Consider the following 26,001-nt stretch of genomic DNA (forward strand, 5'->3'; position numbering starts at 1 on the left):
TGTCACTAGTTACCAATAATAAAGCTGAAAGTCTCTCTGTCCGGAGGATGTCTGGATGTCTGTAGGATGTCTGTGACGCATAGCGCCTAAACCCGCCGATTTTCATGAAATTTGGCACAAAGTTAGTATGTAGCATGGGGCTGTGCACCTCGAAGTGATTTTTCGAAAATTCGATGTGGTTCTTTTTTTATTCCAATTTTAAGAAAAAAAACTATCATAAATTACGAAATTATCATAACGTGGAACCGTAACATGGGCACAAGCCAATTGGCGAAATACGAAATTATCATAACGTGGAACTGTAACGTCGGTACAAGCCAAGAGAGGCGAGAAAATTCACCATACATTATTTGTAAATATACAGGCGAACCGAAAGACCTTTAATTTTTCTATTACGGGCGAAGCCATGCGGGTGCCACTAGTTACTAATAATAAAGCTGAAAATCCGTCTGTCAGGATCTGTGTGACGTGCATAGCACCTAGACCTTTCGGCCAATTTCTATGAAATTTGGTACAGAATTAGTTTATAGCATGGGGGTGTGCACCTCGAAGCGATTTTTCGAAAATTCCATTTTGTTCTTTCTCTATTCCAACTTTAATAAAAATTTTACCGAGCAAATTATCACAACGTGAACGAGTAAATTACCAAATTATCATGATGTGGAACCATAACATGGGCAAGCAAATTGGCCAGATTCATCATCCGTTATTTGTAAATGTACATGCGAACCAAATGACTTTTTAATCTTCTACTACGGGCAAAGCCGTGTGGGTACCACTAGTAAAATAATCAAACTGAAAGTATGGATCTCTGCCTGGATGTCTGTGATGTGCATATCACCTAGACCGGGCTATTTTCATGAAATTTGGTACAGAATTAGTTTGTGGCATAGTAGTGTGCATCTCGAAGCAATTTTTCAAAAATTTGATTTTGTTCTTTTTTCTATTCCAATTGTTAGCCCTTTTTTCACATAAATTTGATAATATAGGGGAGAAATATTTCATTCACATTTTTAAGATTTAGGTCATTCGAAACCTTGGAATTTTCTCCTTAGGATGAAGTTTGTTTGAAGTAGGGATTGCAATACCGGACTCAATACCAGTATTCGGTTTTTTTAAAATGTGATACCGGAATACCGGTATTTGAAATTTCTCAAAAAATGCTTGAAAACATATGGTTTTGTTGGCTACATTTCATTATTTTGTTCAAAAATTGTATCATTTATGAAAATGTAATGTGAACAAATTGATGGAAAAAAATGTCTATTTGAGAAATGTTCTCAACAATTTCATTTTGAAAACTAAGTGTAAATGTTTTTACTCACTTGTATTTCTTTAATAATGAAAAGGCAGTTAATTTTGTCCCTTAAAGGACTTACATCCTGACTGAGCTCTTACATACGCATATCCCGGTGTCCGAACGTTTTTTTTTTCATAGCATTCCTTTTCGTAAGTGTTTTTAACGACAACTATACCTCGACAGTTGACACCAGCAAGACACAAACTATAGTACAGCTTGAGGACTTTGTATTTTCCAGGGATGACGTTTTACTTCATTTGAAAAAAATTAAAGAGACTAAGGCTCCGGGGCCAGATAATATTTATCCGAAAATTTTAGTTGAATGTGCAGAGGAATTAGCAGATGTAATCGCAAACATTTTCAATGCTTCTTATAATTCGGGGACAGTGCCAGAGGACTGGAAGCTGGCTAACATTACACCGCTCTTCAAGAAAGGGTCTAAAGGGAGTGTGGGAAATTATAGACCTGTGAGTCTAACTTCAGTGGTTTGCAAAATTTTTGAAACATTGATGAAAATTAAGATAGTAAATTTTCTAGAGACTAATAATCTATTGACTAGTTTTCAGTACGGTTTTAGGAAAGGTAAATCTTGTGCAACTAATTTATTACATTTCTATGACAAAGTTACCATGGCTTTGGACAATAAGAAGCCTGTAGATGTTGTTTACATTGATTTTCAAAAAGCTTTCGATAAGGTACCGCATGTTGCTCTACTTAGCAAATTAGCTGATATAGGAATAGGAGGGAAAACTTTCATTTGGGTAAAAAATTGGCTGACCGGAAGGAAACAAAGAGTAGTTGTAAGGGGAAATTATTCTAATTGGAGTGAGGTCTTAAGCGGGGTTCCTCAAGGATCAGTGTTAGGGCCTGTTTTGTTCATTGTCTTTATGAACGATATTCACAAAAATATTTCTGGGAACATGAATTGTTTTGCTGATGATGTCAAAGTTATGGGGACTGTAGAAAATGAAGAACAAGCAAATCAGCTGCAAGAGGATCTAGATCATATTACGGAGTGGGCTGATAAATGGGGTATGGCTGTTAATGTTATGGTTTTTATCATTATTTTTCAGATTAAATCTGATGTCTGTCCACCCGCATGAGCTTTTGTCAACTACGTGATTTTTTTTGTGATAAGTGACATTTTGTGAAGAAGTGAACCCCAAGTTACGATACGATCAAAAAAAAAGGAAAAATGTGAAGAAATGTGTGACTAAGAATTTTTGGAGTGAATTTAGTTGAACTTTTTTTTTTCTCAAGGACTTCTATAGGACTTTAACAATTATTTTTGTGACATTATTGTTGTAATGTGCAAATCTTGTTTTGCTTAAATTCAAGAAGAATATTAAGTGTTTGTTTTTACAAAATGTTGAAACTAACAAATTTTTGAGACGATAAAAATTAACTAACGTGAGATTTAGATTTAAAAATTTACTAATTTTTTGAGTAATAATTGTCTTTAAAGAAATTTTTGAAAAGTGAGAATTTTTTTTGAAATTTAAATCAGATAATGCTAGAAGCTCACAATTAAATGAATATGTGAGATCAAATGAATTGTCGAGAAGGGAGGGCATTGATAGCCAAAAATGTCTATTTGAGAAATATTCTCAACAATTTCATTTTGAAAACTAAGTGTAAATGTTTTTACTCACTTGTATTTCTTTAATAATGAAAAGGCCGTTAAACTTGTCCCTTAAAGGACGCTTGTTTCAATTTGAGTATCGGGAGAATCTACGTGTAAACATCAGAACGACTTCGAACGATGTGTTTCGTCAGAAAAAAGGATGTGACGTCAGAGCAGGAGCGGAGATGATGTAATCTCCCGATAGCTCCGCGGCAAATCGAATGTTCTGAAAACATCCAGACTGAGCTCTTATGTACGCATATCCGGTGTGACGTGCATTGACTGTGCTGTAAGAATTCCAGAGTTAATTACGATGAGTTTTATCGTGACGTCTGTATGTATGTATGTCGCATAACTCAAGAACGGTGTGTCCTAGAAAGTGGAAATTTGGTACGTTGACTCCTACTGGGGTCTAGTTGTGCACCTCCCCTTTTGGTGGCATTCAAGTGTCTCTAAAGGGGTCTTTCCCCCTTTTTTTTGGGGGGGGGATCATTAATTTCGATGCAAACTCAAGTGGTGTTATAATTTGGCAGACACTTGGCGATATATCAGCAGTCTTTTGGTCGCCAACTTGGCGACAAATTTGGTTGATTTTTTTTTTTAATCGAATTTCAATTTGACCACTGTTGGTGATATTTAGAGAGTAAACTATGGAATCACATTAAGATTGCCAGTAATTGGGAAATGACATTAAATTGGAGTAAAAGGAAGCTGCACACATCAGCTCTTTTTTTCACTTTCTATCATCATCCAAAATTTTCTCATAACAAACATTTTTTCTCCCTCATTCCTTTTATATGCAAGCCATCCTTTCCTACCTTCGAGTGCTGATAAATATTTTGCCAATATTTTTTTGTATAAATGCCATGTGGTGTGCTGTGAGCAGATCCAAAAGCTGAAAGGAAAAGGTCCTAACTAAAGAATAAAAAAAATAAGTCTGGAGCTTGAAGGTGTATAGAATCAAAGGTGTGAACAAGAATCTGCAAGTTCCTGTTTGGGAAATCATTATTCAGATGGAAAGAGATTGCCGTGTGGAATGCTGAGGCTGGCCATACATGGTGTGTGTTTCAGGAAAGCGTTTCTGATTTAATCAACCTGTGTCCATTTTTGCTATATGAGGACCCTCCTCAAAGGTATAAGATTTTGCCGTTTATCGTAAAAATATCCCCAAGAAAGGAACTGCCTTCGATGTACCCTCAAATATTGGCCCCCTTTGTAAATTTGTGTAGTGTTAAGGATCCCTTTTTGTAATCAATGTGTAAATTAATGTATTTGAAATCGCTCATCTTCGTGACCCTGTTTTTAAAAGATGATAACACAATGCAAGTTTTAAATTGTGATTATTTGATTAGAATTAGAACACAATATTGGAACAATAAAGAGTGTAAATTAGGGCTGGGCGATACATCGATACATTGCAAAACACCAGTGTCAAGCAATCATCGCCACGCCGATGTTTATATTTACTGTTCTTCCGATACACCGCGATTCCCGGTGAAACGCGATGTATCACGATACATCGTGGTGCGCCGCGATGTTTCCAACGGCATCAGAACGTCTGAGCGAACCACGATGCTTGCAAAAGACCGCGTTCGTTGAAACACCCTGATGCGTCGGAAGGAAGAACGGCCTCATAATGATTCAGCGAGATTGCGCTGGCTTATGTTGGGCTAAATGCCTTTATTTTTGGTTCTTGAAGGATTTCACCAATATTGTCTAAAAGAAAAATTATTTTGTGACTTACCTTTTGCCATTCCGAGAGAAAACTTTGCGCGAAGAATCCCATCCACCTGCCGCCAACACTCAAATGTCCGAGTTTGAATCGGAAGTGTTCGGAAAACATGCGGCATGCTATGATTGGTTGTTGTCATTCGGCAGATGTCGGTAAATTTCCGAAGGAGCACGTGTCAATGACGTGATGAAATCATGTTGAGGTGTTAAGTGCTGAATGCCAAATTAAATAAGAATTGTGCAACCTGCAAGCTGTGTTTTCTTCGGGTTGAGTTGTTCTGGCAATATGCAAATTAGGTAACGTCACATTGTTTCTGGAAAGGCCGAATCGGGCTATAAATACGCCGACCGGCTGGAGCTCAATCGCTTCGCTTCGTTTTTTCTACTTGTCTCCTCGTCTTGTGTTGTGAACGTGTTCGTCTGATGTCCTCCTAAATTTTTGTTATTGGCCTCTTGGTGAGGTCTGGTTTTTCCGGAAAAAGCACTGGTGATGTTTTGAGTTTGGAACCCGTGTATTGTGATGACGTCTACAAAAGCAAAGAGTTCTAAGTTTCCCTGATGTGGGTTTTTTTGTTCTCCTGCGGAAGAAGATCACGTCCATCCCTGGCATACCTTTCCTTGATGTGGTGAACTGTGGCTCACGCGGTGTGAATCGACCTGCCTGCAATTCGTGGAAATTGCCATGCTGTCCAACGACCGGTGAGACGTCACCTTGGAACACCAACAGGACTTTTAATCCATGCATGGACCCATTGTAAGATCTTTTTTCTAATTTTTCCCGGGGAACAAATCATTGTGTTGTAACCAATTTTCAATATGTGTCAAATAAATGTTTTTCAGTGTAAAGAATGATTCATGTTTTATTTTCTCCGGGCAGACCACTACCTCAAATTTTTAGTTGGAAATGAGTTGCCTAATTTTCAGCTTAGCTGTAGGCCATAAACCTCAAATTATATCCAACAGGTGGTAGCAGAGAGCGTGGTTGACCTGCCCGGAGGGAATTGAATCATTTCTTTATTATGGAGAAAGATTATAGAAACGTTGAGAAGTTGGGCTCCCATAATTGGGCTACCTGGTCCAAAGATATAAAAATGGTGCTCATAGAAAGGGATTTATGGGAGATTACCCAAAAGAAACCAGAAGGGGAGTTAACTAGTGCTGACAGAAAAAGATGTGGCCAAGCTTTAGCCATCATCTATTTAAACTTGGAAAAAGATACAAAAAGGTTAATTGATAATTTGGAAGATCCTAATGAAGCCTGGAAAGCCCTTAAGGCAAATTTTGAACCCCCATCTTTGGCCAGAGTAGCCGCATTGTGGGAATCCTACTTCTCTTGCAAAATGCAAGAAGGTGAAACGGTGGGATTGTTCGCTGCAAGGTTGGGGGGAATTTTTAACCAACTAGTCGAAAATGGATATATTATGGAAGAAAAACTCAGAACTTTTCAATTGATACGGTATCTACCTCCTAGTTTCAGCAGCATTGTTCAAGCCATCTACAGATGGGAAGGAGAGAAATTTACTTTCTCGAAAGTAAAAGATGAACTACTAGCTGAGGAAGGTAGGATTAGGTATTTGGCCGAAGAGCCTAATATAGAAAATTCGGCAATGTTTTCAAAACCCGGAAACTCCGGAATGGCAAATGGTAAGGGTAAATTTCTTGCTAAAAATAAAGTTTGTTACATTTGCAAAAAGAAAGGGCATATTGCGTCGAAGTGTTGGAGCCGTAATAAAGTAAAACAGGATAGGAATTTTAAATTTCAAACCAAAGAAGACCCTCAGGCAGGAATGTTTTGTTCAGTAAATGAAATTTCTGCAAACACTACCTACCCAAAATGTGAGGATACATGGCTATTGGATAGCGGCAGCACATCTCATTTTTGTAGAGATAAATCGTTATTTGCCGAGCTAGAGCCTGTACAAAACACACAAATGGAGGTAGCTGTAGGAAATGTGAAGAGCCAAGTAGAGGGCATTGGGAAAGTGATTTTTAAAATTGAATCAGATGGAAAATTAGTTACCATCACATTGAATAACGTTTTCTATGCTCCAACACTGCGACGCAACCTAATTTCTGGTTCTTGTATAGATAGACAGGGCTATAAGCTCAAATGGTTGCCCGGAAAGATCTGTGTCTTTAATCAAGAAAATGTTAAATTATTTACAGCAAATTTAATAAATAAACTTTATCATGTTAAACCAAATTTTTATATTGATTGTGCAAATGTTAATTATACCAAAGTCTTTAAGACCAAGGACCCGTCTGAAGGGGCCAATATGGTCAGTGTTGATATGGAAAAATGGCATAGGAGATTTTGCCATATAAATATGGAAAGTATCACCAAAACGAGTAAACTTGGTGCAGTCCAAGGACTGGAGATTAAGAAGGGGCAAAAACCCAATTGTGACCCTTGTCAATTAGGGAAAATGAGGAAGTGCTCGTTTAAATCTATGCCAGAAAGGCGTACTAATTCTGCACTTCAATTGCTCTACATGGACCTGATGGGACCCCTTCAGACCGAGTCCTTGGGGGGAAAGAAATATATTTTTATAATTATAGATGATTTCTCAAGAAAGTCATATGTTTTCTTTTTAAGAAACAAAAATGAGGCATTTAATGTTTTTGTAAATTTTCAAAAAAGGACTGAAAGATTCCTGAATTCAAAAATTTTGGCTATCCGTTCCGATAATGGAACAGAATTTGTTAACAAAGATTTTGAAAACTATCTCACCAATCAGGGAATAAAAATAGAGCGGACCAATTCCTACACCCCGCAAATGAACGGGGTAGTAGAAAGGTATAATTTAACCATAATGAATGGCGTGAGGTCTATGCTCAAGGATTCTGGATTGGGGGATGAGTTTTGGGCTGAAGCCGCTCTTTGTTTCAACTATGTAAGAAATCGGACGGTAATAGGAAATATGGACAAGACCCCATTCGAGCTGTTTTCTGGACGTAAACCCTCAGTGAGGCACCTACGTATTTTTGGGTGTACTGCCTATGTAGGTCAGCCTAGGTCCAAACTGAAAAAATTAGATATGAGGGCTACCAAGGGGATCATGGTCGGATATGCCTTGCGTACCAAAGGGTACAGAATCTGGGATCCTGAAACCAGAACAGTCACAGAAACTATTAACGTAAAGTTTAATGAAAATGAAAAATGGGGGGAATTAAAAGTCCAAAATAAAAATGAGAGAAAATTTAATTTTATCAGGCCTATAAGTGAAGTTCAACTTGAACAGGAAATCCAGGAGAGTGTTGAGCAAACTCCCTGTGAAAAGATTAAATGGGTTAGAGAAGCCAAAAAGAGAAAGACCGGGGATAGGACTGATATTTATTATACAATTGCTGGTAAAAATAAAGTAAGATTAAATTCATTAAAACAGGTTCTAAAATATTGTAGTGAAAATAAAATAGAGTATAAACCAAAACTTTTTGACTTTTCATCTAAAAATCCAACAGTAGGGGAAATCTGTGACGACAGTGAAAGTTCGGGAGAAAGTGAAGAAGCAAGTTTGGTAGAAATTTTTATACCGAACTCGTATAGGCAATGTATGGCTACCCCCGAGGTGGAAAACTGGAAACTGGCCATGGAGTCTGAATTGGATGTCATTAACCAAAGAGAGGTGTGGGACCTTGTACCCCCACCAGAGGGGAAACCAATTTTGGGAAACAGGTGGGTCTACGACCTCAAGGTAAATGACAAGGGTGAAATTGTAAGATACAAGGCCAGATTAGTTGTTAGGGGGGACCGTCAGTCAATTGAGTCATATTCTGAAGTTTTCAGTCCAGTAATTGAGTTTTCACTTGTAAGAGTTTTCTTTTCTATTTTTATATGTCTTTTAAAATGGTGTCACTCACAAATTGATGTAAAAAATGCTTACCTGTATGCTGATTTAGAGGAACAAATCTACATGAGACAACCAGAGGGTTTTGTCAGTAAAAGCCACCCTAATTTTGTCTGTAAATTGAAGAAGTCTCTCTATGGACTACACCAGTCCGGAAGAAACTGGTTCTTAGAAATAGACAGTGTTCTTCGTGGTTTTGGTTTTCAAAAATTAAAAGGATGTAATTGTGTATACCATAGAGACAAAAATACTTTTCTTCTTATTTATGTAGATGATATAATAATTCTAGCAAAAAATGAAAATTTAATTAAAAAGGTAATTAATGAAATTAAAAGTATGTATGATATTAAAGAAATGGGGAAAACCAGAAAGCTCCTGGGGATTGAATTTGTGGAAGATAAAAATAATCTTTTCATTCACCAAAGCTCTTATATTTCGAAGGTCTTGGAGTTATTCTCTGATTACTATGTGCCAAATTCAACCCTCCCAATCTCAAAGGGTACAGTTTTGTCGAAGGACGACTGCCCGAAAACTGAGGAAGAAAAAAGGGAAGCAGAAAAGCTCCCATACAGAAATTTGTTGGGTTGCATGGCATACATAGCGGGGAAGACCCGACCTGACATTTCGTATGCGGTGAATATTTTTTCCCAATTTCAAGCAAATCCCGGAAGAAAGCATTGGGATTTTCTATTAAGATTGCTAGGGTATTTAAAGCATACAATATCATACAAACTAAATTTAAGCTCAATCAATAGTGTAGATCTACGGGGATTTTCAGACTCCGATTACGCCGCTAATCGGGAGGATAGGGTCTCAATGGGAGGATCAATTTTGTGTATTGATCGGGTCCCGATTAATTGGAGGACATTTAAACATAAATGTGTTGCGTTATCCACAATGGAAGCAGAATATATTTCACTTGGTGAAACTGCAAAAGAAATGGTCTGGCTGAAGAGGATAATCACAGAAATAAGTGAATTAAATATTGAAAACCTCCAGCTTAAAGATACAATTATTTATTGTGATAACACTGCAACAATTGATTTTTCTAAGTCTCCCATTGAGAATTCCCGTACAAAACACATTGATGTAAGGTACCATTTTTTAAGAAATTTAATTGAGCAAAAGATTTTTTTGATTAAATATGTGAGGACAAATATAAACATCGCGGATATTTTCACTAAACCCCTATCTAAGAATTGTTTAAATAAACTTTGTAAAATTATATTTAATTGGGATTAAATGAGGGGGGCGTATCAAATTTTTGAACTGTTTTTCAAATGTATCTTTTGTAAATATAATATGAATGTAGTTAAATATTTTTAATGTATATAATGTGTTTTTCTGATGAAATTCCTTCAAGAGGGGGGAACTTGTTGGGCTAAATGCCTTTATTTTTGGTTCTTGAAGGATTTCACCAATATTGTCTAAAAGAAAAATTATTTTGTGACTTACCTTTTGCCATTCCGAGAGAAAACTTTGCGCGAAGAATCCCATCCACCTGCCGCCAACACTCAAATGTCCGAGTTTGAATCGGAAGTGTTCGGAAAACATGCGGCATGCTATGATTGGTTGTTGTCATTCGGCAGATGTCGGTAAATTTCCGAAGGAGCACGTGTCAATGACGTGATGAAATCATGTTGAGGTGTTAAGTGCTGAATGCCAAATTAAATAAGAATTGTGCAACCTGCAAGCTGTGTTTTCTTCGGGTTGAGTTGTTCTGGCAATATGCAAATTAGGTAACGTCACATTGTTTCTGGAAAGGCCGAATCGGGCTATAAATACGCCGACCGGCTGGAGCTCAATCGCTTCGCTTCGTTTTTTCTACTTGTCTCCTCGTCTTGTGTTGTGAACGTGTTCGTCTGATGTCCTCCTAAATTTTTGTTATTGGCCTCTTGGTGAGGTCTGGTTTTTCCGGAAAAAGCACTGGTGATGTTTTGAGTTTGGAACCCGTGTATTGTGATGACGTCTACAAAAGCAAAGAGTTCTAAGTTTCCCTGATGTGGGTTTTTTTGTTCTCCTGCGGAAGAAGATCACGTCCATCCCTGGCATACCTTTCCTTGATGTGGTGAACTGTGGCTCACGCGGTGTGAATCGACCTGCCTGCAATTCGTGGAAATTGCCATGCTGTCCAACGACCGGTGAGACGTCACCTTGGAACACCAACAGGACTTTTAATCCATGCATGGACCCATTGTAAGATCTTTTTTCTAATTTTTCCCGGGGAACAAATCATTGTGTTGTAACCAATTTTCAATATGTGTCAAATAAATGTTTTTCAGTGTAAAGAATGATTCATGTTTTATTTTCTCCGGGCAGACCACTACCTCAAATTTTTAGTTGGAAATGAGTTGCCTAATTTTCAGCTTAGCTGTAGGCCATAAACCTCAAATTATATCCAACAGCTTATACACCGCGATGCGTTGGAAGAACTGCCTTCGCAGATACATCGCGGCTTATGATGACTCGGCGACTGAAGTCGAAGCATCGCTTCTCGCAGCCAATGGCGAAGCATCAGGATATTATGTCGATGGCAGGGCCGTAGACAGGGTGGGGACCGTCAGGACAAATACCCCCCAAAATTCTAGGACACAAACTTTTTTTAGTCCTTCCCTTTTTTTAGTTTTTTCTTCTCCACTCAAAAGAAAAAAGAAAAGAAACAACCAAGACTCTGAATCCTCTAATCAAAACGTTTCCCCTTCACCTTGACCTTGCTACTACATTCTTTCAGTCAGACCCCTTCTCTGAAATAAAAATGAATCTTCTGTGTTTTTATGTGGCTCATGCTTTTGCAGGCCTTGCGACATACCCCACCCCCCTCCCCCTTCGTGGACACCCTTGATTTAATGAAAAAAAAATACATCGAAATATCGTGATGTATCGGAATATCGCGATGTTTACTGGCGATGTATCGCGATGTTAAAATCTGCAACATCGCCCAGCACTAGTGTAAATGATTATTAAAACAATTATTATGTGAAAACAAGTTTTGTTTTTGTTTCCACTGGCAATGAAATTGCTTGCCAAGAGAACAGCTTTAAGTCTATCACCGTGAAACATAATTAACATCAAAAGATGAATTCATCTCCAAGGGTTTTTAAGGAGTAAAAAAGTTAAAATCAATATTTAAAAAAAAGCTGATTAAACAAAGATAATTAATTATCTACAGAGAATAATATATTAATCATGTGCGCGAGTTTTGATCCGTTTTAAAAATATTTTTATAAATAGAAAAGCAATCATGATTGTCACCCGTAACTGAAAAAACACAGCAATATCTTTCAAATGTTTCTCTTTACATTCCAACATGCAACAAGGATTGTACCATCTTAAAAGCATTTTAAGTCGCGGAAACAGTTAAACTTCTAAGCCTACACAATCATGGCAATGCAAAATCATATGCAGTTGTCGGAACCGGTTACGGATAGGCAGAATTTCATCCATAGATCACGTGATTTCATCTTGGGCATGGCTTGCGGGTTGCTCCACGCTGTCTACCCAAGTATCTCCCCTCTACGGCATACAGTATGAACTAGAGACGTACCGAGTAGCACTTTGGCCGAGTACCGAGTACTCGGCCTTTCACTACTCGGCCGAGTACCGAGTTACCGAGTACTCGGCCTTTCACTACTCGGCCGAGTACCCAGTTACAGAGTACTCGGCCTTTCACTACTCGACCGAGTTACCAAGTACCAATTATGATTTAAGAAGAACCACCGACATACATGTGATGAATTTTGAACTTATTGGAATAGTAGTGTCCATAACTTAAACTATTAAGTTTTTAAAACTTAAATTCCTGCTGAAATTTAACTACGCATTGTATAAACAATTTTGTTTATGTGACAAATTTTACAAAAAAAAATTTTTTTTAATTAAAAATAAATAAATAAAAGGTATGATTAATCAAGTTGGAATTAAAACACATTACAGTAAAATCCCTCTAATGCGGACACTAACAGGACAATTTTTTTTTTGTCCGCAATAGAGAGGTGTTCGCAGGACAGGGGTTTAATAATGTTTTTTGCATTGGAACTGGGGAATTAAAAATTGTCCGCATAAGAGGGGTGTCCGTTAGGAGGGGCTTCACTGCATACCAATCAATCACAGTTCTAGTCCGCCAAACATAAATAATTTTTACAAACAGATAAAACAAATGTGCAAGAACACTGCAGATACGCGTTTTTGCCCCCCCCCCCCTCCGTTACAAGGAACGTCCTTTTCAGTGCATAACATGTGAGCTAAAGAATGTAAAGACATTCGACAAAAAAATCCGACTCTTGTCGGATGCCTTTAAATCCACGAGCTCCCATTTTGTGCATTGAAAAAGGAATTCCTTGTAACGCCAAAACATGTGTCTGCAGTGTTCCTGCACTGTGCTTTAAATGTTGTTTTATTTCCATTTATTTTTTAAGCAAAGGTATTTTTATATTTTTTATGACTAATTTTTGTTTGTAGCAAAAATCCATTTTAATATTAAAATTCCATATTTTCTATACTTACCTTTTTTGCATAATTTTTAATAAATAAGTTTCATTAACTTTGGGGACATTAAAATAAAGATTTATTCCATTGAAGCATTACAAACTTCATTATTCTCAAAATTTAAATTTGACTTATAAATTTTAATTGTAAATGATTACAGAATATAATGCTTTTTTTTATATATATAAATTTTAGTATCTGTCTTGGACAATATTCAAATTTTTGCAACTACTCGGTATTGGCCGAGTATCTGATCAGAATTTGGCCGAGTACTGAGTACTCGACAAATTGGCCGAGTACCAAGTAGTTACCGAGTACTCGGTACGTCTCTAGTATGAACCCTATCGATTACATTAAATGCTAAATTTTAATGTTATGTAGCTGCTGCTTTTTTATAAAATGGATCAAAAACTAATTACCATGATAAGAACAAAATCCTGATACAGTGGACGCCGGTTAATTGAATCAGCCCCTTTAATGAATCAAGTCAACAAAAACAGAACAGAATCCAGCTTTATTGAACTTGCCGCTTTATTGAATCATCAGCTTTAATGAATCAAAACTGCTTAGAACAAACTTGATTCATATAAGCGGCAACCATTGTACATAGTTTTTTATAAATTTGACAGATTTAATCTAATGACAATTGACTGATGTGTAAATATTTTTTCCTCCTGTCTAATCATTTGCTTGCATGAAATTTAATCTTTTGGCACACATTGTTATCTGCTTCAAAACTGCTATAAATTATGACTTGCTCGCTATAAATTTTGCATTTCTTTAACACAAAACTTATACCAATTGCATTTGAATGCCTCAAATCTGATACAAACTTTTCATTTATATAATATGAAACTGATATGAATATTCATTATTAATGTAATAGGGAAAAACAATGCAGTAACTATTACTTCAAACTACTAAATATTACTTTAAACTATTACCTTATTTTATAGAAATTGGAATTAACCTTTTAAACGCCGTAATTCAAATTTTTAATTTTTACTCTTAATTTTTTGCTTAAATGTCTCAATTTACCTCTAATAAAGCTGACCTAAACATGTTTTGGCGAAAAATTTTTTTAAAATAGGAATTTCAGGATGTTCCCATTTGGGAACATCCTGAAATCGTTAGGGTTCTTGTTCCCCCTCAAATACTATACTCTAAACGCCGATGTTCCCATTTGGGAACATCGGCGTTTGGAATGAAGTAAACGGGAGGATTGATCTCGAAACTTTATTACTTCGAAATGGATGAAAAAATATGAATATTTTTATTTATTTTACATACTATTATACTTTTCTCTTCTGAATGACACTTTTTCTTCCTTATTGTGCATGGTATTGGAGGAAGCAAGATGAGCGGAGTCTCGTTTCACATTCAATGCCCGTTTTCGCACGTTCTTCTGACAAACCATACAACGTCTCTGAGTGAAGGGGACAAGATAATGGTTATCTGTTTTTAAATTCAGAACAGGAAGATGTGATTTAGGTTCAGGTTTGCTTGACACCTTCACTGAGAGTTAATATGATATCAGCTAGATGTTGCATATAATCCAGAGGAAGTATTTTGAAAAATAACTGCAGGAGATCCATTGCCTGAAGCACGGGGAATTTTCCAGTCAATTTTTCGTGTTTTTTTCCCGGAAGATTTTCTTCGAACTTAGCATATTTTTTCCACCCGGGATAGGGTTCTTGTTTCCGCTTCTTTGCTTCTGGAGTCGAGCATGAGGTTGTGTTTCCCTTTTGATATCCTGAATTGTGAAGCTGATCATCTGAACTATTTGAACCTGTATCTTCATCGCTAAGCATCAAGTCAACATGGCCGCAGACATCTTTAGGATAAACTTCATTTAAGGCTTCATCATTTATGTGTTCTTCATCACTCAGGCTCGTGTGTTTATCAGGCAGCAAAATACAAAGATCATGCTCGTGTTCGTCATCAAGTTCGCTGTTGAATAAGATGTGGAAATAATCTAACGCAGCTTCTAACGTTAAAAACTTGCGAGGCATCTCTAGATTGCTGTTCATACGGAATGATAGTTCAAAAACACTAAATAGATTAAAACTACATTATTCTGAGTCTAAAAACAAAATCGTTGGTACGTATGAGACTCGCTAAAAGAAACAGAACGCACGTGAGCCGAGTAATGAAATGAAATGATGAAATGAGACTGGTCAAAGTTCATAAAAGGCCCTTATCTTTATCTACCCGTCAGTCACGATATACATTTTAAAAGTGTGAAACACATACAATTCATAGAAAGTGAGTAGAGTAGAAAACAATTCCAACCCCGAAAACGCAATTTACTTATAATAGAGAGAATGCATGAAGGCGGGTGTGAAAGTTATATTTACAATAGAATAGTGGTGTGAAGGGCAAACTGATTGATAAAAAATATATGTTCGTGAATGAAAGAACCGAGCACGCATATTCAACACAAAACAGATCTTCCACAACAAAATATTTGAAATAAAGAGGAATCACACTCAAATTCCGCAATTGACTAAAATCCTCCTCAAATACTATACTCTAAACGCCGATGTTCCCAAATGGGAACGTGTCGGTTCTTATGAAAATAACTCACAAGAAATAATAATTGGAAACATTTTGTTAAGTTGAAATAAAATATATGCCCTCTGGCTACTAAATAACGCCAATAAAATATTTCTTACATCTTTTTCTTTAAAAGCAGATACAAAAAAACTTAGACAAATTCTAAGTTCAGAAATTCAGTAAATTTGACTTTAATTTCAAGATAAAGGTTAAACGTACTTTAAAAATTAAGAACACTTAAAATAAATTCATACTGTTATGTGTCATTTCAGAAAATATGACAAGTCTAAACAAATAATTAGGTTACTAAAAAAATTCACAAAAAAATGTTCCCATTTGGGAACATCGGCAGGTAAAAGGTTAATTACCAAAAAGTTATAAGAAAATCAAACCATAAATTAAAATAACGTTCCTGCCGTGTTTTATCAATTGTCTGCTTGAAATTAGAATCACATGAAAGTAATATAATTATTTATAACAAAATAAAAACAGCAAAGGTTAAAAAGGCATGGTCAAAAATTTTCTACAGAAAATGCATTCTAAACTCTAATAAAATATTATTAAACTTTACATTTATGACTTGATATGTTTTTCTTTTTAGGATTAGACTATATTTGTGAAAGGCATCTGGAGAATGGACATGAGTTATACAACTGTTACTTGTGTCATTCCAATTGCACCCCACGAGAGATAATAGATCATCTTATATCACTGAAACACATGAGAAAATATATTGTAAGTTCATTTATCTCTGATTTCTTGTATTTACATTTTAATTCTGCCAAAAAAATATTCAAATTGCTTCCTATGCTAATATTTATGCTTCTGTTGGTATTTATGTAACACATTTTTTTTTCATTTCTAACAATGCTTTTGAAAATGTATTATTTACTGTACGATAGAGGTATGTAGTATGAAATTTGATGAGAAATAATATCAGAAGTTATGATTTGAATTTTATGCTGCCAATTCTATCTATGAGAAAAATAGCTCAAATATGTAAGTAAACCATTCCAATGTTTTACTCTAGGCATGACTTGAAATTGGCTAAACACATTCATAAAATAATTAATATCAAGGCTTGTCAATTTTCCAAAAATGAAAAACAACTCAATAGATTTTTATTTGCATACCAGCCAACTCTTCCATGTTTGATAAAAGATGTGTTTTTTCACTGATCTTCTAATTTAAGGTCGGAAGATAAATAAATCTTCCTTTTTTCACATTTTCCAAAATAGTTGTTCCTTTTATGACTATTCCATTAAAAAAAAAATATTTTAACTGGTAATGCACTGAAACTTCTCTGCTGAAAAAATGATTGTTATTGAAGGTTGGTTGCTCTTAATATCTGTAATCATCTAAAATTGGTTAATTCTAAAGCAGCCTATAATATTTAAATTAAAAATGGAGAGAAAAATGTAAGCAGCATAGTAAAAGCTATTCATACAAAGCTGTAGACCATTGCGTTACGTGCAAAATTTTCCACAGATGCATATGTACTCGGCCTCTCTTTGTGATATTGTGCCCTGCTTTCCTTGAAATTTTGTAGCTAAAATTTTGATTTATTGGTTAACAACTTCATATTAAAAATTCAGACTTCAGAATTAATTTCTAGGTCAGGAGCTCAAACTAACGGTTAGATGCCGTTATTTTTCATATTTTGTAGAAAAGTTAGCTATCTAAGAAGGATGGAGACGGATCATGGTCACCGCCATCGCAATGCTTTTTCCACGCACCAGACCGCCCTTAAACTTAATCCACCATCACTTCCAGCAGTCAAATTCCTAACTCCCCACCAAAAGCTCAAGAAGCAGTTAAAAAAAAAAAAAAAAAACACTGTCACATGAAAAGGAAGTAACAATGTGTGGTGTCTTACACACAGCAAATGGATGGCAAGAAAAGTGACATCATTGAATGGCAAACCCCGCCTACCAGCCAATGGGATGAAAAGGCAGAAAAGGGCATCGGAAGACTCAAATATGGCCACTAAAAATTATAAATGAAGCCAACAAAAAAGATGAAAAGAGGAAAATGCAAACTTAGAAAAAAAATGATCACTATATCACAAGCCTGAAATTTGATGGATATCTATTTGTTAAACATTAAAAGGGGAGCAAATTAATCTTTTTTGAAATTTAACATACTGAGATTTTAAGGTAGTATTTTACAAATCTCATCATAATAAAAACTATTGTACAAATTTTATTTTTAAATTGAATTTCCAAGGTTGTATGCATCTTATGTTTTATTCAATGCAGCGCCAAAATTTCATAAAGAGAATTAATATTTCAAATTCTGTTTAAGTGTTTTTTCCCCCCTTGAGAGGGAAAATTTAGTTGGGAATTGGAGGCTTCAAAATCCCGGAGTAAAAGTCTGAGTTGGCAATTTTCTTCCCACAGTCCTGGGTTTAATCAGTGACCTAAATTAATGAAGAAAGAAACAAAATTGTTCTGAAGAATTAAGGATGCGATAGAATATGGAAATTGGAATTTTCATTGGTAAAATTTAATAATAAAACCAAATGTTGAAAGATAACAAATTCTGGAATTTTTTCACTATTTGCTACCTATCCTAAAATTTTGATGATCATATCTGGTAAGTTAGTTATTAAGTAAGCTAATTTAATATTTTATTGTTAATTCTGGTTATTTAATTAATTTATTTAATTTTATTATTATTAGGAACTTAAGTTTAGTAATTAATAAATTATTGCTGGCCTCAGATTTTTTTTTTTTTTTTTTAAAGAAAACTATTAGCTTTTAATAAAAGTAGATTTTAGATTCTTCATTTGTTTCAAAATAAAATATTTATTTTCAGAAGTTAAAAAATATAAACATGTAAATAAAATCAGCTTAATGATTTGCTATTCACCAGTACTTATTGCTGGAAGTTTGAAGATTCTTTTATTTTGGAAAGTTGTTTTGCAATTGAAACTTTTCTTCACTATATTTAGTGACTGAAAGATTGTATTTCATACCAGATTTTTCAGAGAAAATATAAAACTACAGTTAGTTCTCTGTTTATTGAGGCTCTGTTTAAGGACTTTCTCTATTTGAAGACAATTTTTCATGGTTCTGTTTCGCTTTCAGAAAGATCCCTATATATCACTGAGAGGCTTTGTAAATGTTGTTCCTATGAATGATATTGGCTTAAAACTTTTTTAAAGTCATTTAGTCTTCATAACATCATCAAGCAAAAGTGCAGTTCTGAATTTGAGTTTTGTATCTTCGCTTTCGTCATCTGATGACTCTACAAAATCTTATAGTTCTGGAACTGCTATAGGTCATAAAATCTGCATCAGAACCTGTGAATTCTTCAGGTGGGAATACAATCAAAAATTATTAGTGCTCAGAATATTTACCTTTTGATCAAAATCCCTATTCATATTAATCTATATATATATATATATATATATATATATATATATATATATATATATATATATATAAAGGTGAGTGTGATAATGCATATAACATTTTTTTACCCATTCATTTTTTTCCCATTTTTCTGTCATTTTAATCATTTGTCCCCCCCCCCCCCATTTTGTTGTTGTATTTTATTTTCTTGTGCATTCCACGTTTTCCCCGCGTTCCCCTTTAAATTTCGCGCACTTTACGATATCAAATATGTGATTTATTCATTTTTCCCATCATCTAGCTTTTTGACAATTTTTCAGTCGTTGATCCGATTTGTTTCATCTACTTGTTGGCCATTAAAATGGTGTAGCGTCCCCTTCCCTTCGTTGTTTGGGTGCCTAACGCACTCATTGGTACCCGCGCATCGCCACATACCCGGATCTGATCGCTCATTTGGCGATTCATTTTTTCCACACCATTTGACTCTGCTTGCTGTTGCATTGTTAAAGGATACTCACGTATTGTGAGTGTAATTGTGCCAAAAGTTGCAAGAAAGAATCGATTATGTAAGACAACAAAGGCCTTTATTGAGGCAAAAATGTTATGTAAATAAAACATTAAAAACATTTGTTAGAATAAATAATGAACTGGGCCATTGGGTATTTAAACTATTGCACTAACTAAAATAGCAGGAAAAATATTTAAATATTGCACTATATCATACCCTACGTCTGCTGCCTAGTACTAATCTTGTTTACAACCATGAGTAAAAACTTTCAAGTAGTGAGCAAAAATGACTAGATGAAATTCAAATCTTATATTACCAACGTGGAGAAATTCAACTTAGCATCTTACAACTTGGAGGTAGGCTGAACATTCTGCTATCCTTCCTTGCTCTACTCACGTTGATACAACTTCCGAACTGGTTGTAAACATGCCTTCACATGGCTCTAATGGCTAACAGATCACATACTTGGACAGAGATCAATTGCCCGATTGCACAGAACGTAACAGCGATTCCCCCTTAAGAACAGAAGTTCAAAACGACGTGCTCATCGCTCATTGGTCCACGTGTACCAAGTATGATCGATGTAACAGCTTGTGGAACCTTCTACAACTTTCCCGCTCATGAGAGATCGTGACGAGGGCGCCACCAAGTGGCGAAAAGATGGAAGTACGTATTCAAACTTTAACTTGATAGAGGATGTTTACAGGATGCCTACTGATATAACATGCGGCCGAATGCTGTAAGTAAACACTTAATTCTTATACAAATCTTTAAGTAGTAAGGAACGAGATAAAAATAATATAGGGTGAATATACTATTAAAAGATAACACTTGCTGCTTCCAGTTTGATCAGTCGTGCTTTTTGTGGCTCCGTTTCTCTCCAATGATGGCGAAAATAAAGGATATGTGCGCAGCATCCGTTGATGGCCGTGGCTCTCCGCCATATGGTTAAGACCTCAAGATGAGGTGAAATTTTCTTATTTTTTATTTATTTCTAAATCATTTAATCAAGATCGTTAAACTTCGTCGCAGCCGATGATGAATGCATAGGAAGTGTATCGCCTGTGTGTATGATGGCTTCCGATGGCGGCACGCAAAATGTGCCGGAATTGAGCCTTCAATTATGACCATATTTTGATGATCAACATAGCTACGAGCGATGATCCGGAGCCGCATTGACCCAAATCAAATTTTAAGTATGTGATGATCTCAACACTGTCACCATGGAGATTACCAACTTGTGCGCCATTTTTTCAACATGGCATGGCCTGCAACTGACATCGTTGATTAGGCTTCATCCCTGAATACACCCCAACATCTTCTGAGTGAACTGTCCGTCCTCCGTCCATTTTAACTTGAATGTTCTACAACCCATCCGAATGAACTCCCCATTTTCCGATCTTTAAGGAACTTTGCAAGCTCCAGCTCCACTTTTTTTTTGAACTCTTTAAGTATATCTCCCGCGTATTGGTGTTTTTTTTATTAAGTGAATAATGTTTTTTTCTGGTGATCACCATACAATAGTTCTGTCATCTTGTCTGCTTTGAAGTTTAGCATGAAATAAAGAACATACGGTAATCAATGTGTCCTTCCTATTGTCTACATACACTCAACATGGGGTGAGTCTTTTAAATTTTGTTCTTTGGCATTCAAGGCAGTCGTTGATCTGAAGTTATGTGCGGCTGGGATGCTTCCACTTCCACGGCCTAGAATTGTTATCTTTTTGGGTTTTTGAATATTATTCAAAATTAAACGCGAGCATCACGACAGTGAGGATGTTTCTTTCATTATACCCAATGACCAAGAGCACCTATAGTCCTGAAATTCGGCAAAAAATTCAAACATACCCTCGGGGTCTGCACTTTGGAGCCGGAATTTTTAATTTTGAATTAGTTTTTTTAGTTAAATTTTCATATATTTGCCTAGTTGGGTGGCCCACCCCCTTACATTATATGTGGTTGAGAAGGTTTTTTTTTTCCCTGAACAAGAAGATATTTGTTCCATTTCTCTCATTTAACTAGAACAGGAGATATAAGCTATTCTAATTGAGTCGATTTTTAAGGCTCAACTCATCCAAAACTACATAACATTATGGCAGAATGATCAGTTTCTAAAATTTCATTCTGTGATATGTTCGGCATTCCCGCACTGGTCCGGAACTGGTCACATGACACACTGGTCCATTCAAGATTTTTGATTTGCTTATTGCGCATTTTAACCAAATAAAATATTTCACTTTCTTTTTTTCTTTCTGATGATGATATTTGAACTCTCACAAGATTTCTTTTTTTTCCCTCAAACCACAGCTTTTTGCATATTTTTGTCCTTTTTTGAAGCACATTTTGAGGAAAGTTGTCGTTGTTGTTTATGGATGTTTTACTGTTATTATTTTAGATAAAATTAATTGTGCCTATGCCAGTTGATTTTCTTTTTTATTTTGCTGTATGTATTTGCAATGCAGATATTTTAATGTTGTGGCGAATGGTCTACAATTCCAAAGAAATTTTTATAGGTTTTTTTGAAAAGGTGTGTACGCATTTTAGTCAAAGAAAAATGATCATATTATATCGGATGGAGGAGAGGAGGATATATTTTTATTTATTCAAGGTACTTCCTTTCATGAAACAATGAGTGATACAGATTTGTGTTAATATTTTACAGGCAGAGGATATAAAATATAAAACTTTTAACACATTAATCTTTTCCCCCATTTATTTTGTCATGGGCTGAATGGAAAAAGTTATGAGAAAATTGTTAAATATTGTTGCTGGTTTTAAAAGAAGTATGTATCATTTGCATACAAAAATAAGCAAAATAGGGTTGCCATTATTTGGGTAAAAACCTTAAAAGTGGGAATGCAGTGAATAGAGAAATGAACCACTAACAGGGTTGAAGAAAATTAGTAGCAATAAAAAACTAAATGCAGAAGAAGTCTAAAACAAGGTTCTATTGTATGTGAGTTTTAAAATTTTGGAATATGTTGGTTATTTTTAAAGCATTTAACTTGTTTTGAAAAGGAATTTATAACTCATTTATGCTTCTGATATTTTTACAATTGTTTTGAAAATTTAGGAAGAAATTTATACTTAATGTTTATAATGTGATCAAAAAGATTTTTTTAAAACTGTATATTAATTCGTTAAATACACTGCCAGCTTAGTCATTTCCAGCCGAGGACTGCAGTTTCGTGCTTATTAGCCCTCATCAGCCTGGCATAGGAAAGTGACTGAGCTGGAGATGGAAAACCTCTTAAGGAAGCCAAGAGCGCGAAACAAACTGGTAGCTAATATAGAATTAGCAGACCAGACGAGTGACCGAAGCAATGGTTCGGTTCAACTCGAAGATTGAACGCGAGGCAAGGTATATTCAGTAAATTACCGCCCATTAGCCAGGGCCAAAGCAGAAATATGTGAAATACACCGCCAGCTCAGTCAATTCCAGCCAAATTTCATGTATTTCTGCTTTGGCCCTGGCTAATGGGCGGTAATTTATTGAATACTAGCCGCCTGCGGCGACCAGCTGGTCCGTCTTTTTACGCCATTCGCCTTTTTGCGCCAGAGTTGCCGCCTTCGGCGGCTGCTTAGACAATTTAGCGACGGTATTAATCAATGTTTTTCTCTTTTTTCTCAATATTATCATTCGCCTTTTTACACCGATGTTGCCGCCTTCGGCGGCTGCTTAAACAAATTTCGTGGCGGTATCAATCAATCTATATCTATGTATATCATTAGTAGTTTGAATAAAATATTTTCTAGATATATCTCCAGTTCCGTCGTTTGGAATATTTTTAAAGGAGGGGGTACGACGTACTCTTCATGCAAATTTTGTCGAAAAATAACAAAAAGCACTTCCACTTTTATGTGAAAGCATTGTTTTTTCAAAGTCACGGTGTGTGTGGGGAGGGGGGCACTGACACCCCGTTGAAATTCCTTAAATGACGGACATGCCTCTTTCTTGCTGTCCATCTGCTATATCGAACTCTATATTTGTCTATCTATCAATCTATACGATCTGCGCATATCTACCTCCTGACAGTACAATCTTTTTTTATTTATATAAGTATTAATTCGAAAACAAAAACATTTTTTGTCCACTCAACCTCTATCTATCTCTGTATCTACCTAACCTAACCGCCAATTCGTAACAGAAACGAAGATCATGCAAAAAATCGCGGACTTTATTTATTTAATCAAAATAGCCCTCAAAAATAAAAGCTCTTTGTTCCCCGTAGTGTTCAAAAAGTAGCGCTTGCAAAAAAAAAAAAAAAGGTGAAGAGAAGGCAAACGATTTCAGTTGGATCACGTGATTGATAACTTACGATGTTTAAACGAAAAGCCGAAGGGCTAAATTTCGTAAGTCAGTCAACAATGTTACATGCTTATACAAGCAGAGATAATATCACACAGTGGAAGGTGCAGAATCAAATATTAATGTGAAGAAATGAACATTGGAAACTTGTTAAAATCTTACCAAGAATTTATTGGTCAATAGTAACTAAAATAAATATAACTAACAAAAATAAGTTCTTAAGAATAAAACCCGGCCATAAGTGGAGGCGGAGTTCGCAACTCCCCAACACCTATCGGACCTAACTCACAAGAGGCTGACGAACACAAAAGAAGAGAGAGAGAACGATTGGAATCGTTCACTATTTATACTTGCCTCTTAAACTTTCACAAAAAGTGAAAGAATCACTTAATTTGAAAAAAAAAAACGTTTTTGCATCATGCAGTATCAATCCTTTTTCGATGTAAACATTGCATCACGTTGTGACGTCATGTGTGCGATCGGTTGCAATGACTCAGTCAAGTGAATGAACTTTTGGGTGAACCGAGTCACCAGTTCATTGTATCTTATAACCGCGAGAATTTTTTTGTAGATTGAGTTACTTTTTGATTGGCAACATATCTTTAACTTTCTTGCATTGGCAACACATCTTATATTTTGCATATTCTTAATTTGAAAGCCATGTGAGGACCTTTAAGGCTGCTCTTCAGTGAGAGAAAACATTGAAGTTAGGGTGTAAATGGCTTTCTTCCTTGAACGAAGGGCGTGAACCTGAATCAAGTGATTGACATTTAAACGACCAATGGAGTGGACGGTAATCGATGTAAGGCAGGAACACGTGACCTGTCACAGCTGTCATTGTTCTGGAGGGAAAGGATCCCCTAATTGACCCCCGTCGTGAAGAGCAATCAAAGAAATTAGCTGGCGGCCGAAACCTCACTTTAACAGTACCGACGCGAAGGTTGAGCAGAACAGAAAATAAAGTCAGTACCAACGGATCTGCGGTAATTTTTGAAACAAAGTTTTGTTTTTTGGATATGCGTTCCCAGAATTTATATTCATGAAAAATTGATGAATGAAACGAAAATTTATCATAAATTGAACAGGAAAAACGATTGTCTTCATATTTTTTTTTAAAACGATGTTCTCAATTACCACGTCCGAATCTTATTTCGTTCATAAAGCTAATTCATTTCTTGTCTGAAGTTTAATTAAAGAATGCAGTTTTTTGCGTTAGGATATGATTATATAAAAAAAGAAAAATATAAGAGGTAAAAGCTTAGTGTAAAACTGTGGTGTAGTCCCGGAAAAAACGGCTGAGGGGAGAGGAGGGATGATTACATATCGGTTATCGGATATTTACAGTCAAGAGGTGGAACCATGCTGATTTTATTTTTAATTATTGGGAGGACGGCAGAAATGGCGTAATCAGAAAAAAATTTCTGATTAGGATATGGTTACATTTCAAAGAGGGGGGGGGGGGGGATCCCGCTATTTTTAGTATATATATATATATATATATATATGGTCGAAAAAGGAATACTTCTGCAATTCGATGATGAAGGATAAGCAACGCTGAACTGACATTTTTGTTAATTAATCAATTAATCTTTTAGATATTTATTTATATTTTTCCGGTGATTCTTCATGCGCAGGCTGCATTTGTTTACTATCAGTAAACAAATCATCCCGCTAAAACATAGATAATCAGCATGGTGACTAGAGCAGCATACACAAGACTAAATAATTAATATACTTCTTAAATTTGAAAGTCTTTTTCAAAAAAAAAGAAAAATATAACAATAATAATAATAATAATAATATTTTACGCATGAAACGAAAAGTACAACAGGCTACAATAATAAGTAATTGGTAAGTCTTTTATTGAAGTGTATTTTCGAAGCAGGCAGTTATATGATGTTTGAGAACATTTGAAAATACATTTCGTGGGTGGAATTACTCGAGCAACAGGGACAGTTTACTTGCAGTACACTTGGAACAATGTACTTCGAATTATTCAAATGCAAAATGTTAGGAGGAATAGAATAACTTTTAAAAACTTTTTTGATTTTTTTTCTTCTTAGTTCTTTTTTTTCTAATGGTTTTCAATTTTTGGTTACATTAGTTATGCATTGTTTTCTGCGATTCAAAATAGTAATAATAACAATAATCAGAAATGCTTTCCTTTCTGCAGATACTATCGTGAAAAAAGCAACGGCTAAAAGCACAAGTTTCAGAAAATTCATTCATGCTCGCATTTCGAAATTAATGAAACCTCTTTATTACCGCACAAAGTTGAGAGCTTC

At 35.6% G+C, this 26,001-nt stretch overlaps 1 protein-coding gene across 1 annotated transcript in view; it reads left to right on the forward strand.

Moving 5' to 3' along the window:
* Positions 1 to 26,001, forward strand: part of LOC129229865 (uncharacterized) — a 255,772-nt gene that overhangs the window by 200,800 nt on the left and 28,971 nt on the right. The window contains exon 20 of the mRNA XM_054864242.1: positions 16,146 to 16,279. Within this exon, the coding sequence (XP_054720217.1) occupies positions 16,146 to 16,279 (134 nt within the window). The remainder of the gene's footprint in view (positions 1 to 16,145; positions 16,280 to 26,001) is intronic.

The sequence above is a fragment of the Uloborus diversus genome, chromosome 9 (genome assembly GCF_026930045.1).
Source record: "Uloborus diversus isolate 005 chromosome 9, Udiv.v.3.1, whole genome shotgun sequence".
Lineage (NCBI taxonomy): Eukaryota > Metazoa > Arthropoda > Arachnida > Araneae > Uloboridae > Uloborus > Uloborus diversus.